The sequence below is a fragment of the Primulina tabacum genome, chromosome 11 (genome assembly GCF_025594145.1).
Source record: "Primulina tabacum isolate GXHZ01 chromosome 11, ASM2559414v2, whole genome shotgun sequence".
Taxonomy (NCBI): domain Eukaryota; kingdom Viridiplantae; phylum Streptophyta; class Magnoliopsida; order Lamiales; family Gesneriaceae; genus Primulina; species Primulina tabacum.
The window spans coordinates 39,166,026-39,181,020 of NC_134560.1; the positions used below are offsets into that span (position 1 = coordinate 39,166,026).

Sequence of the window (14,995 nt, forward strand, 5' to 3'; positions counted from 1 at the left end):
TTTCCCGGAGATGGTTTACACAATTATAATCACCAGAAACATAATATTATTGGATTCATCACTTAATAAAGGGAATTTTTTTTTAATACATAATCACGTACGTTTGTCTTTTTTGATTTTGATAATTTATATTATAAAATTAAGTTTTACTCTTGAATATTCTGTTTTTTTTTTTTTGCAATTTTTGTATAAGACGATACAAAGGAGGAAGATCTGTTCATAAAATATTACAAGAAGTGTTATATTATTAAAAATTGGAATAGTTGGAGCCTACGTTAAACACGCAAAAATAAATAAATTAAAATAACCTGTGAATATTATAAATCATATAACATCTAAAGAACGTTTTGAACGTCCAAACTAAAAAATTTAAAACTTTCGTGGCACGTTGGGTTAAGAGAAAAAGGATACTCCAACATAAGCACCATCGAGGCCACCACAATTCACCACAAGAAGTTGCCACATCCAGTACCCCCTCCGCTACCATCTCATAATCATCGAAATCCACCACCACAACTGTATAATGATCCCCGGGATTGCTCGACGGTTCTGATATAGGTGGATGTAATTTTACCGGATCTGACATCTTCATAGTTCGGGGAAAATGTTAGAGTTAGTGCAAATTGTTTCCATACCATCGCAGGGCTTTCGGGCAAATGTTTTGACGAAGCATTCGTGCAGTTCGAAACCCAACTTTCACTGGTAGAATTAAAGGGTTTCTGCGCTCAACTATAATGAAAATCTTGACTTGTATTGTAATTCTTTGCTCAGTGATAATAAAGAAGACGACTCTTGTTGGCTGCCGTGGATGTAGGGTCCTCTGAACCGATCGAACCACGTAAATCTCCATTGTCCATCGTTCGTTGTTATTTTCTTGAATGCCTATTTAATCTGTTGGTTCAAAATATTATTCCTGATAAATCGTGTGAAATTTAATTATGGAGTGATCGACTGAGTTTCCGGAGAAACTTCTTTGCTTGAAGGTATGATTTGATTCGATAGTCAAACAATTTCTTAACAAAACCACGGTCTAGATCGGAGTCATATGGATGAAATCTTCGATACTCAAAGGAAGGAAGTGAGATCTCGAGGCATGGGGTGCTCTAAATATTTTAAGACGTGTGCTCTCAATATAGTGGAGAAGAGTGACCTCGATTGGAATATATGATCTACCAAGTGGAATGGATGGGCGAATGAGATTGACGGGATGTCTGGACCATGAGAAGAATGACGGTTCTTTGTTTGAGGGGAAGATCGTTGGAAATGCAACCAAATTCCTACATTAGAAATCTACGGAAAAGATCATGAATTTATAAGTTGAAAAATATATTCATTGATATGAGGTCTTTTGGATAAAATCTAAAAACAAATACATGCAAACTTTTATGCTCAAAGTGAATAATATCATGTCATTGTGTACAGATTTGTCTTCCATTGTACAATATCACTGTTTGTTATCGATGATTTACATGCCTGGATACAAGTTCTATTTTTGTTTGCTACCATGGTACTGTATATTTTCACAATTTATTATACTGGATTTCGAATTCATCTAATATTAAATCATATAAAATCTTTCTTTCCAATTCTCTTGGCCGAGTATAAATCTTTTAATCCAAATGCAATACTTAATTATGTTTTTAGCTTATATCTATCATCTATATCCCTACACAAATAAAGAGATAGAACCAGAATTAGAACCACAACTCTGAATTTTTTCAAAAAAACAAAAAAAGGGAATTTGAAGAGGGTGTGTGTATACATATACATATAGGGATGAATACATGTGAGAGAACGTTCCCTCAAGAATTTCAGTTCAATTACTATTTAGAGATTTTATTAGAATCCCGTCAGCATATCAGTACTAGGTATATACAAAAAGTTGACTACAAATAGAGCTAGGTAGTAGGTATATATATGAATGTGATGAAGGTAACCTTGGTGGTGCTCATTGGAATGCCAGAGACATGAAAGTATCATCATCCAACAGAGTCTCTATGTCGAGCATTTCACTTTCATCATACCCTATATCTTCTTCTATGTTGTCTGGGATCTCATTGGAACCAGCCTGTCAAAGATGGGGAATAAGAGAAGAAAAATAAATGAGACGTGGAATTGTACTCTCTCTTCTCCCTATTTCAAATAGTCGCAAGATTCATCAAACTTTCTTTTCCAATATTTGTCACACTATTTATCAAATTTTCTTTTTCAATCACCTGATATCCTAACATGGATCTCAATATTTGTCACACTATTTATCAAATTTTCTTTTTCAATCACCTGATATCCTAACATGGATCTCGAGACGAGAGGGAGAGATTTTCCACCCTTGACCAAAAAAAGTGTGCGTCCAAAAAAATTGATAAGAGGAAACTCAGTGTCTAGCAAAACATAGCTTTGTTGTGCCAGAAACTTGTGATGAGCCAAGGTCTGATGGATATCTCTCGGAACAGTTCTCGTTGAATCACTTCGAGATCATCATGATCATAGGATTTAACAATGTTATGATGATACATACTATACGATATATACCACCCACCATTTTATCATTTTTTAAGCAAGAGAGTTGATGCTGAATAACAAGACAGGTAAGAAGAATGTCATTATTAAAACCAGAATCGCTGCTCCATAATTTCCTTAAGTTAATGATAATGGAGAAATATGTTTGTGGCTTCCATTACGATAGTGATCCAGATTTGGCACAGAACTTGACGGGACAAAATAATCTTAAAACATATCCTTTAGAAGACCTCTAGACGAGCATTCGGACAAGTTCTGACTGAGAATAAATGATCTTTACTTCTGATCGCATAAACTAGAAAAAGGTTAAAGCATCAACAGTCGTACCTTTGTTTCTCGGAACCCTTCAGCAGCAGTTAGCAGTCTACGGTACTGAGCTCGGGCTTCAGGGTATTGGGCCATAGATTTCACCCTTGCAAGTGCTTTTTGCATCCTTTCTTCAGTTTGTCTTCTTCCTTCCTTCAGAACATCATAATTGTCTTCCGGCGACCTAGTGCCATGCATGTTAGGCCCATCTTGGACCACATCTGACCCAAATCCACGGAAACCACGCCCTTTACGTCTCCAGCGCAAAATCACCTTCTCCAATATTCCCACTGGCCACATAATACTTTTATGTTTCTTCCTTGCCTGATGCCCCCTCACATGAGCCTGATGCCGTACACAAAGAAATGTCAGGGGTGTTAAAATAGTTTAAAAAGAGGATTGTTAGTCAACTAATAAAGAAGGTACGATTGGTTTAAGCGTCATGATGTGGGAAACTATGTGGTCATGCTTAGATCGAGAATCTAGAGGAGTATGGCTGTTCTTTTGTCATGCGTACAGATTAAAGTATTCTAGTTTTTCTCATAAATGAAAAAATGTGCATGCCATGATAAACTTGACATGTGTCGTTGTCTGATCATAAGGATATAAAATGATGTACACAATTTATTTTTCAAAAACCAAAATGCTTCATTCCTTGGAGTGAGAGATGGCACCTGAATTTTAACAACTTTTTGCCGAATTTGCAGAAATTCCTTCCGCTTTTTCCAACCACGAAACTTTTTCTGGATGTGCACAGCAGCAGCATTGGCCAAACGTAATCTGGAACTTCTACCAGCTAAAAGAGAAATAGCATGCTCATCTGAACTCAGCAACTCATCACACCCCTGTTCAGTAAATTGCTTCCTCTGAAATGACTGGATGCGGAAAATTTGGTGAATGCGAGCTGCTGCTTGTGATGCATTACAGACAGCGGCAAGTGAATCCTTGAGTGAGAGTGTATCTGGTACCTCCTCTTCAGTTGTAGGGACTGCTAAACGTTCCGAAACTGTATGTATAGCATTCCTTCCAGAAACTTCTGGTATACCATCTTCATCCGGATCATTCATCCTAAGAGTTGTGAGATGTGTGGTCAGGAAAGTCTCAGCTAGAAAACCAGATATCCCCTTGTGTCCACTGGAAGAAGCCAGATCTGCTGGAGTTCTACCCAGCGGATATTCAGCAGATGGGTCTGTCAGCGCTCCAGGAGCTGCACCTAGGGAAACAAGAGCAGCAACTGTGTCCTCCCTAAGAAACAAGAACATGTTAGCATTAAATTAAACTATTTCTTTTACATTTTTTTACCAAAAAAAGATGCATGATTGGGAAAGGTAACCTCAGATTAAATCCAGATGAAGTTGATTTTCACCTAATACCTTCTTGTTTATATGGTACATAAAATCAATCCCAAAACGTAGCACAATATAATTAGACCATATTAAAGGCCTACAATTAGGTGGTCAGATGAACAAATATTAAAAAACTCATCGAGGTCAGAAAAGTGTAAGAATTAACTCGTATAACAAATGAATAGCTGAAACTAGTGGTGAAAAGGAAGGAAAAATCCACATTTTGTTCATAATTAAAAATGGAATTCTAAAGCTAGGAACATTTATTTATCACCATGATAGAGCAGAATAAGTATTACAAACAATACAGCAGGTAAGATTGCACAGTTTATGTTCCCCAAGTATCATTTATGCCATAGGCACAAGTGCAAATAAATAAGTGGAAGACGAATGCCGTGTTTTGATTGGAAGATGAGTTCAAGACACTATACCTGCCATAAAACGCAGCCCAATGAAGTGCTGTCCATCCATTCACGTCTCGAAAATCCAAACTAACTCCTGGAATGATAATTGGCTGGAAGACCCAATTAAAACCAAGAGCAGCTGCCAAGTGTAGAACACCTTGACCTCTGTCATCAACAACTATTGGCACTGTATCTTCTTCATTTATTCTTTGAAGCAGCCAATAGTAAAATTTCTCTTTTAGCTGCTTTTCAAGAAGCACCTCTCCAGTCACCATCAGCCGTGCTGTGCTATTTTTTTGTGTTAACAATGCATCATGGTAGTTCTCCTCCATCAATGAAACAATTTTTTGAATCAGAGTTTGTTTTCCAAGGTCATGTTCAATGAAACCGCTAGGGCTTCCAATGGGTCTTTGGCATAATAGCATCTCAAGTCGTCGGTAGAGATGCATCACAGTTACAACACCAGCATTTACATCTGTAGCACCAATATTTTGATCGTGTCCACGTCTATATTCGAATTCTCGTATTTCGCTGCAAGCGAGCCTGTTGGAACAAGTGACATAGAAAGCGACAAGTCCAGGCTTGTGTAGTGGAGCATGGGAACAAAGAATCCCATCTGCTAAAACATCAGCTGGAATCTCCATCTCTCCAAACATAATTGACCATTTGCATTTTGAGAACTCTAATTCACTCTTGAGAAATTTTCCAATAATGAGAACCTGATTTATGGAAACATAATGTGTGCATACAGCAACATTAAGCACGGTAATTTAATAGCCCATTTTTAAACTTACATTAGCATGTTAGTACAGACTTTATACTACTGACCACATGGACCTCTTGCAACCATGGAAATTTTGCAAACCAGTTTACATCACAAGCAGATCAGAACTAATTTCAATGATAAATTGAGGTAGATTCCCTAGACATACAGAACAAAGATAGTCATTTAGTACCTTGCAATCCCAATTAGAGTAAGTCCAGTTTGGTGAAAAATCAATAATACTGAAAAGCTGGTCCCCCAAAATAGAAGAGCTCAGCGAGTCTGCATCCACTTCCAATTGAGCTGAGATATTGGAGTCGTACTCACTCCCCATAATACTCCATGAAAGCCTGTTACTTGACAGCATATCCAATTCGTCAGCTTCTCCAAGCTCCTTAGCCATCCAGCGGGTGAAGCTGTCAACTTTCTTCAAGTTTCCATCCATTTGCAATGAATTTATCAGCGGCTTTTTCAGTAAGAATGAGTAGTTTTCATTCCCTACTGTATCCTTGATATTCTCCAAATTTGGATTGACAGCACTTCTAATTTCCATTTCTGTAAGCACTGCCTGAAGATTCCTCTGTTCAGACTGATCTTTATGCTCCCCAGGATGATTGCAAAATGGATCCATATTGTTCTCCTGATTCAAGAAAAGATGTTTCACGTCAGACAGCTTACTAGCACAATCATGAGGTAAATTTGAGATCTCATGGTCAGCTTGCGCAAGCTCAATGAGGGGTCTCCAGAAACATCACGAGGGAAAGATGGAATTACGTCATGTTTAAATAAAATAGTGAAGCAAATTAAGTAGTTGGAACGATTTCAGTAACAGTTTGCTGGTTCTTACATTTCAACGCAACATAGCAAGAAATCTACAAAGAAGTTTAATTGCCATGTTTATACATCGTGCTGTGAGACATATTAAACTTTTTAATCAGCATTCATTTGATTAACATTCATCAGGCGTGCAACTGGATGTCACGGGGATCACAAAAAGGAGCTTGCAATCAATGTAGGATAAAGGGCCTCTTTTTTATCAAAGCACGTTTAATTTTTCGTAATTCATATTAATCTAGTCCCATATGAGAAGACAAATACAACAGAGGAAAATAATCAAAGGACTGTCACAAAAATAGGTCATTAATAATGGTTTCAGGTATGATAATATTTTTAGAAACCCCATTACATTAAACACGCACCATTTGCTTGAATGGCAAAGGCTACAGGAAAGAAAATTTCTTAAAAATAGGGTTTGAATTTGTATAGTGGTGAGTTTGTGTAAAAAGTTGTATAATAATATCACATAACAAATAATGGAATTCACATTTTTGGCAGCTTCATCCACAACAAGAGAGTTTAACCATGGCAGTAGAAAATCACATCAAGGATAGGACAATCGCGCAATATTGACCAAGGAGACTATCAAGGGAAGTTCTTTGGTAAACAAAGGATATGACTATTTCAGAGTAAATTGTTCGTTTTGCAGCAAAATGCTTGATTCTCATTGTTTGCAAATCAAATATTCGAAGGGGGTTCATTGTTTGTTAAAGACTCCAAAATGTGTCAGGAAAAGTACCTCAACCTTGGCTTGGACAGGAACGTAACACACAGATTCCTCTTTATCGGTAAGCTCACCTGTTCAAAACAAGCACATGATATTATTCTTGGACTGAATATGAAAAATTGAATTATAAGGATGATTCTGGTAATATGTTATCGAACCTGCGGCGTACTTTCCCGAAGCTTCTTGCCCAGATGCCAAATCAAGTGTTGGTTGAAAACTAGATACAAATTTGCTTCCACCAGAAACATCCCTATGCCTCCGAAAATGTGTTGCATAATTTGGGGAAGATACATCCCAATTTCCTATAAATGATGGCATTATAGTACACCGTGTACCTTGTTATTTGCTTATGCATGGAGCAGCCGAAGTAATGATAACAAAAACAAAAGCTAAAATCAACACCTGGAGAGGAAAGCATATCATAAGAACTTGATAGGGTAGAACGACTGTCGTTGCGCAATGGTGACTCCGGATACGAATGAAATCTAGAATTTGCTTGGTGATTGTCCTCTATGGTAGGCAAAATGACCATGAATCCACGAGAAACAAGAAGGAAACACTCTTGAATATCAAGTTCGATGCTCGATAAAACATTATTTACCATTTTTTTTGGGGGGAGGGGGGGTTACAAACAGTTACCAGATTCAGCATCTTCATTAGCTGAGGACAACGTGCTGGTGGGGCTTGCTCCATGAAAAGTGGTAGAAATGCTATCATTTTCGGATTTTGACAAGACAGTATCCATGTTTCTAACATAGTTGGTGTTCAACTTGCCACCCTGAAGAATGAAAAGGGATGAGATAAAATTTATCAATATGCGCCTTTTTCTTTCCTTAACTCCAACTTCATAATAACCCCATAACTTAATTTTCTTCCATTGGCAGCAAATGATTGTGGGAACTTGTTGCAGATCATAAACTAGTACAGGGAGAACAACTAGAAAATTATGAACACCGTATTATATGACCAGAATAAATGTGCTTTCAATTTCGAAAAAAGGTAACCAAGATGCAATGGATTGTTCCGCCAGTTACTCATATGGGAATCATGCTATATACCATGTTTTTTCATGGGAAATTTAAAAAATATCAAATTATGGGATATGGAAGAGTGTGAGAGCCCAATAACTCATTTGAGCCCAGCCTGTTTAAATCTATTTTTAACCCAACTCCTGTAATGTATCATGCGTACAACAATAGAAAGAGAAGCTTCTCCCAGCCTTGCACCTCGTCGCTTTTGTCTCCTCTTTCTGCAGCAGTAGCGCAGCTGCCGCCAGCTGCCGGAGAAGTGGGGCAGCGGCCAGCAACTTTTTCCACCAGTCTATTAGCCTCTTTCCTGCCATGAATCGGAAGATTTCGAGCTCGATTGGCCCTGTTTCTAGCAACTATGAGCGTGATCTTTGATCCCGTTTTAGGTAAGGTTTTGGCTTCGATTCTTGGTTGTTCTTGGTGGATTAGTTATATAAGTGAAGTATTAAGCATTTCCATCCAGCTTGTTTTTTGACCGTGAACCGTATTCCGACGACTTTTCTGGCGAGCCACCTCCGCGAGATCACCGTTGCGCATTTAAGCCTTGATTCTTGAGGTATTAAGCTTGAAATTCCAGATTTTGAATAGGCTTATAGGCTGACGAGAATTCGATTTTTAACCGCTCCGATTTAAATTGTTTTAGTCAGTTGGAATGCAGTTTATTGAAGTATATAGCGAGTTGATATTGCAGATTATATCGTTGGACGAGTTCATCAGAAAGTCCTTAAGAATTATTGTGGTACTGGTATTATAAGTTTGTAGTTGAGGTATGCTCAAACCTATATTATTATGACACTTATATTGGCGTGTAAAAATTTCAGTGGATGTTGTTTGCTATAAGGTGATTGAATGTTTATTCTGATGCATTCATGCATTAATTGAATTGGCATAACATATTGAGTCTTGACTCTTTAGACGGTGATTTATGTTGATTATGTTGAGATATATACTGAGTCATCGGAGGGACGAGTGGGTTAGGATTAGCCACATTCCCAAATGACAAGCTAAGGACGAGCGACTTAGCTACTCGCATTCTCGATACTACGTGCATGGATGATCGGCGATTTGAGGCTGCATTCCTGGCACGGGTGACCACTGTTACGGTTGATGATGCTATTTGTTTGGACTCCGTTTGGTATTGTTACCATATATGCATCGCATATTATTGCATTTACTTGGTATTATTACATGTCTTTTATATACGTCGTAATTTTACTGGTTTGTCGTACCGGGATCCGACCTCTGTTTTCTTTTATGTTGTGGTTATTTTTGGTGCCACAACAGGTCATTCCAGGGGATTTGACGCGTCTGGTGAAGCGTCAGCGAGTGGTACCCAGTAGTCAGCATGTTTGTGTCAGAGTTCCCAGATTTCTATATATTATACTGGTTTGATACTTTTGCTAGAGAAATGCCCTGTGTAGCTGATGTTTTTATGTTGTTTTGGATTGTTTGTGATATGTTGTGTCTAGTCTTGGCCAGTGCAGCTGTAGGATATTGGTATGTTTGATTGTGAAATTGATGTTATTTTCGAGCGTATATTGATGTCGTTGTGTTTTGAAATTTTTGGGATGTCCTACTTACAGGGAGATCATGCCGAAATTTCTGTAAGCTCAAATGATATTTTAAACTCGTTTTCACTGTTTACACTAACTAATCATTGTTGTTAGATATTTAATATTAATTAGAAGCACGTGCCCTCACAAAGAGTTCACAAATTGATCCTCTTGTGATGTTTAGAAAAAATTGCAACCAGAGAGTATCGAATAAAATTTATTTTATGAATTCTAATTAAGTCTCACCTTAACTCCCAAATAGTGGACAAATACTATGTGCATGAGATCCCTGCCAATTAGAAAATGGTCAAGTTATCCATTGATTATTTTGAAGGATTGATTCACAATCAATCGTAACTACAAAGATGCCATGAATTGTGGTTTCCCCAAAGGAAGCATAATCACATATTTTAATTACACATTCACTCCAATTACATGCTATGTGCCATCAATTTAAAACTTACGTAAGACAAATAGACAAGAAAATGGAATTATAAATATAATTAACAATCAAAGACCACGTAAGGTAAGTTGAAGCAACAATTCCAGCAACAATAATAATATAATGATATATTTTTTCAGAATACAGGATTTAATGATATTAGTCCAAGACTTGGAACAAGTTTTGTACAAACCAAACGCACGAACAGATTCAGCTAAATGATAACGAATCCATTTTTCTTCAAGGGGTCTATTTCATAATTGGCCAATCTCGCAAAGCTTGTAGTCATTACCATAAGCTTCAGTTAATTCTAAGTTTATGCTCAATATAGACACCATGACTAATTGACCATACTGATGTACTGAGTAGCAGTAGCCCATAAACATTATTTAAGAGGAGAACAAATGACCAATTGTTATGATTGAGCATTAAAAGGGAGATTGTTCTACAGTCAAAAAATAATTTTGCATAGAAAGGAAACCAGAAGTGGATAAAAAATATATATAATTGTGATACTAGCTATTTCTTATGATAGGTATAGCATAATAGCACAAGTAAAATACTGGCACCATTAACGAGATGCACCCAAGACACTAAATCTTAGTGGATCACATATTCAATGGGACTTACGGCTCAAGCAACCAGTAGCTCCGCCTTTGAAAATTTTCATTATCCTCTCCATGGGCATAGTAACAATGCAACATATCAACGCTTCCAACCTAAAGCAAACTTAAATCAATCAATTAAAATCACCAAGAACTCCAGATGCAATTAAATGTCAATGATAGTTATGTTATAGTTTTATAGACAGTAGTCAACGAACATCAATGTTACCCAGCAGTTCAACGGCCACCACTGGGTTCACTTAACATTTCATTCCATTAAAATTAAAATCTGAAGCATGCTTTTACAAAAGCTTTCATACATTATGCTCAGATATATGTGCATTAGGATTAAAGTGGTATGCAACTGGTATACAATAAACAGAAAACTCAGACAGAAAAGATTGTGAGTGGATGTGTATCATATCAAGTAAAATATATACGAAATGAAAACTTGAACTAATCATTCCAGTCCTGTGAAGAATAGATGAAAGGTTCAAAAGTCAACCGTATTAGCTAGTCTAACGAAGGACCAATGCAACAATAGGCATAATCATCACTCAGTATTCCATAACATTCCACACTAAGTCTATTCGGTTTGGATGTTGAAATAATTCATTAATAAGCAAGGACTAGCTAGAGCAACTGACCACTTTTTCTATCTAACCAACCTGGCCAACTAGTTTTAGAAATTACTCTCTGGTATATAAAATACATCCCATTTCTAGGTGCATTTCATCAAATAAACAATTAACAAATTTCAGCACAACAGGGGATAGGTTGTATGCAATTCAGCTTACCTTCAGTTTCTCATGGGCTTCTTTAACAGTTTTCCCATCCTTCTTCTTTCTCCAGTTATGTCCATCCTTGCGGAAGTATCTTAATACCTTCCGATCAAAAAGAAAAGTAGAACCACCTGACACAAACATGCTTCTGTGTTAAATTGACCTGTAGCAAGAGACGAACTTGACCAAAGATTACAGTGATATTGGAAACAAGTTCTATCCAGCAGACCCAAATTCAGCAGCCTGAAATACATTCCGCGGTTTCAGTTCAATTAATATCCCATTCTTTCCTGAAATACATATGATAAAAGAGATGTTTCCTCCAGAGAGAGAGTAATATCAGCAATAAAGTGTCTTAATCCAAAACGAAACAAAACCAATTATAACTTTCCAAGTCTTATTCAAATAGTTTGAATAAGCTGACAGAATATTTTCAGAAAACAACAAAACTAGATTTACAGCATGTCAAATAGGTAAATAATTTTATTTGGAATATTCAATTATAAGGACAAAGAGCTCGACTTATTAAGTAAAACTGAAGCAGCAGACAGCTGATATTTGATAATAGACCATAACACAGAACACACGGCCACACAGGTGAAAGAGAGATAAACATTTCCTTGGGTTCACTAGTAATGTCATTCCTTAGAGGGATTCACAATGAAAGCTATCATTTTGAGAGCTTTTTCAAACAAAACCATGACGACATTTGATATTGATGCAAATTTTTGCCATAAAACCTTCTGGACCAGGTAAAACAGATCACATGGGGCAGATGCACTGAATATGAATGAGGTTGCGGATGAACAAAACTGCATTTTTATCAAGGTAGCTAGTGATGGCTAATTATTTTTCTAAGAATTCACTTATTCGTCCTGCAAACATTTTTTAAGAGAGTTTGACTCAATCTATAGCCGTTCATTGTATATTTGTGCTCTGCTTACTAGCAGAGTTCCTAGCCTAAAACTCACAAAACGCCTTCAAACAGTTGCTGGTACGATCAGTTTGGACAGGTGTTTATGTGACACAAATGATAGTATGACATGATGAAATAAATATACTGCATTAGGCTCTGGTAAATGGCAGCACAAATTCTGATGTTAAAATTGGTCTGCAAAAAATTAATAGTTTTATTTTATTTACTGGCAAAAGATTTTTTTTTATTGGCAACATGTCTAGTGACACTATCCAGAGTAAAACCATCTGACCATGAGACAGCGATTACGAAAAGAAACGAACACGGTAATTGACATAACAAAAACGTACTGACTGGGTTATTTGGAGCCTCAGGAGAGACACGAAACTTTTGATAGTTACTAAGAATTTCGCAAATTTCCGCAGGTCTCAGCCACCGATGTTGGGCTTCTGACAATATCTGATTAATATCTGCACAAAAACAGAATAAGTTTGTTGTGCTTCACAACTACCAAAGATAAATGTGTATATGTGTGTGTGTGTGTCTGTGTGTTTGTATTTCATAGACATTGACAAAAGCACACTTATATACACCTGTATGCATGAACGTATGTATATGTCTGTATGCTCCAAGAGAACTAAGAATAAAGTTTAATTATGAATAAATACATCCAGTCCGTGGATGAAAGAATGGACTCGAGAAAGAGCAGTCTTCTGACATTCTTGCTATACCTCATTCAACAGAGAATAACGAAACATGTATTGAAAAATAAAAATGAGTTCTGCTTATGAAAACTCGCGTTGGTGATATTCCATAACGCGTGAAAATCTTTATGTTCAGCCAACACTCCTAGTGGCGCAGCGGCGTGAATCACTCGCCCAATAGAGGGAGGTGTGGGTTCGATCCCAAGTTAAAGCAAAAAACCCCACCCCCATTGTAATTAAAAAAAAAATCTTTATGTTCTGTGTTTTGCTGATGCTCAACCTGATAATCTTTAATAGCTTGGCATAAAGTTTCATAAAAAAAAGCTGCATAAGAATAAGTCAACCTTTCTATGCATTTTATAGACGAGGAAGAAATCGAGGGTTTGCAGATTTCAAGTTTCATCATTTACCATACTACCGCACTATTTCCATATCAATTCTCTCCATTCACAAATGGAGCTCAAAACTGAAAGTATAGCTGCTCTTAAATTGAAGTAAAAAAAAATCGAATTCACTTGATTCCACACAAAAAAAAAAAAAGTAAATCGCAGTAAAAGGCAGAATATAAGTCATACCAAATTGGAACCCCAGACCGTGCGATCCGCTTTCAGCCATGGATGACTGGATCACAGTACCACAGCTCTTCTTCTCCTATTTTTTTTTTTTTGAAATAAGTGCCACAACTCTTCAATCACCTCATGTAGATAGATGTATGTCTACGCGATGCATACAAAGAGAGAGAGACATGAAGCGTAAGTTCATTTATCTTTTTAATTTTATTTATTAAAAACGTGTTAGAAATGAAATTTATCTTTAACGAAATTACTTTTTAAAAGAAAATTATTATTATTACAATAACTTTGTTTTTGAAATTTATGATTGAACTCAGCACGGAGAAATTATAAAGTTTTTTTTAAAAAATTTCTATAGGACAGTCTTCCGATTTTATATTTATCAGATGAATCAATTTAGTTCATATCTAGATTGAAAAATAGTACTTTTGACATAAAATACAATATTTTTAAATGAATCGATCAGATCTGTCTCACAAAATTAATTTCATGAAACGATTTTATTAGAGTTTTTGTGAAGATATTATGTTTAGTTTTTAAACTGAATGAAAAATATTCTATTCAAAATAATCTCTTATAAAACTGATTAAATATTTTATAAATGATTTTGAAGGTTAAATATATAAAAACAGTATGGATTCAAATCTTTTTATAAAAATAAATAATTTATAAATACGCAATTTTTTTTAAAAATAGCACACAGAGTTTTGCTTCCTCCTCAATGTCGCGGACTATCCATCCATCCGGTCAATCAAAGTATGGGGACTATCAACAACCAATGAAAATATGACATATGGACAATAGTTGCTACTATCGACAGAACTTCGTTATAGCACCGCGTTTCTGTGAACCGGTGCACCATATATTTACCCTGTTCGTGTCGGGGAATGGGGCCAATTGAAGTCAAGTTTCCATTTCCCTAAAATAGGTAAATTCTTATTCACCAGTGTGTAGGTACTACTTTATTCGCAAGAATAAGTAATATTTTTGACATGAAAATAATATTTTTGATATGACTGACTCAAAGAAAAGATTCGTCTAACAAAATTAATTCGTGAGACCGTTTCATTCCTGACCATGACCACTAGCATAATTCAAGGGCCACACACATGCACCCAAAAATTCCAATTGAATACGATTGACCCAACATAAGCGGGCAAAACATCTCGGAGGTCCAAGAAAAATGTTCACTTAGAAGTCCAACCAACAGATTATAGTACGATCTAGATGTTTGGGCCTAGGCCTTTTTGTTAACTCATTGAAGCCCATCTCATCGCCACCTACCCCAAACTTGTGATTTTGTCCTACTTTTGAAGTCTACACCTACCAAGTACCAACACCCCACACACACACACAGATTTGATCGGGAAACCACTTTAAGCATATCATGGATGTCATAAATCCCTAAGAATTAATCTAATTATAGATATTTATCAATATATGTGATATTCATTGATTTTTCAATGGACATCTGTGTATTATTAAATATT

At 36.4% G+C, this 14,995-nt stretch overlaps 1 protein-coding gene across 4 annotated transcripts; it reads right to left on the bottom strand.

Annotated features, from left to right (window-relative positions):
* Positions 1-1,737: 1,737 nt before the first annotated feature.
* LOC142519380 (calmodulin-binding transcription activator 2-like) lies at positions 1,738-13,691 on the bottom strand. Of its 4 annotated transcripts, none has more exons than XM_075622379.1 (14): positions 13,509-13,691; positions 12,580-12,699; positions 11,329-11,444; positions 10,557-10,645; positions 9,731-9,773; positions 7,543-7,681; positions 7,333-7,413; positions 7,062-7,205; positions 6,916-6,974; positions 5,533-5,979; positions 4,604-5,295; positions 3,501-4,071; positions 2,848-3,171; positions 1,738-2,068 (listed from the first exon to the last, which is right to left on the bottom strand). In XM_075622379.1, exons 1-14 carry the CDS (start codon positions 13,546-13,548, stop codon positions 1,949-1,951), a joined length of 2,985 nt encoding a protein of 994 aa, XP_075478494.1. In that variant the 5' UTR covers positions 13,549-13,691; the 3' UTR covers positions 1,738-1,948. The 4 variants fall into 4 exon arrangements, with proteins under 4 accessions (XP_075478494.1, XP_075478493.1, XP_075478495.1 ...); XM_075622378.1 differs by having other exon boundaries at positions 7,306-7,413; XM_075622380.1 differs by having other exon boundaries at positions 7,306-7,413; positions 12,584-12,699; positions 13,509-13,543.
* Positions 13,692-14,995: the final 1,304 nt, after the last annotated feature.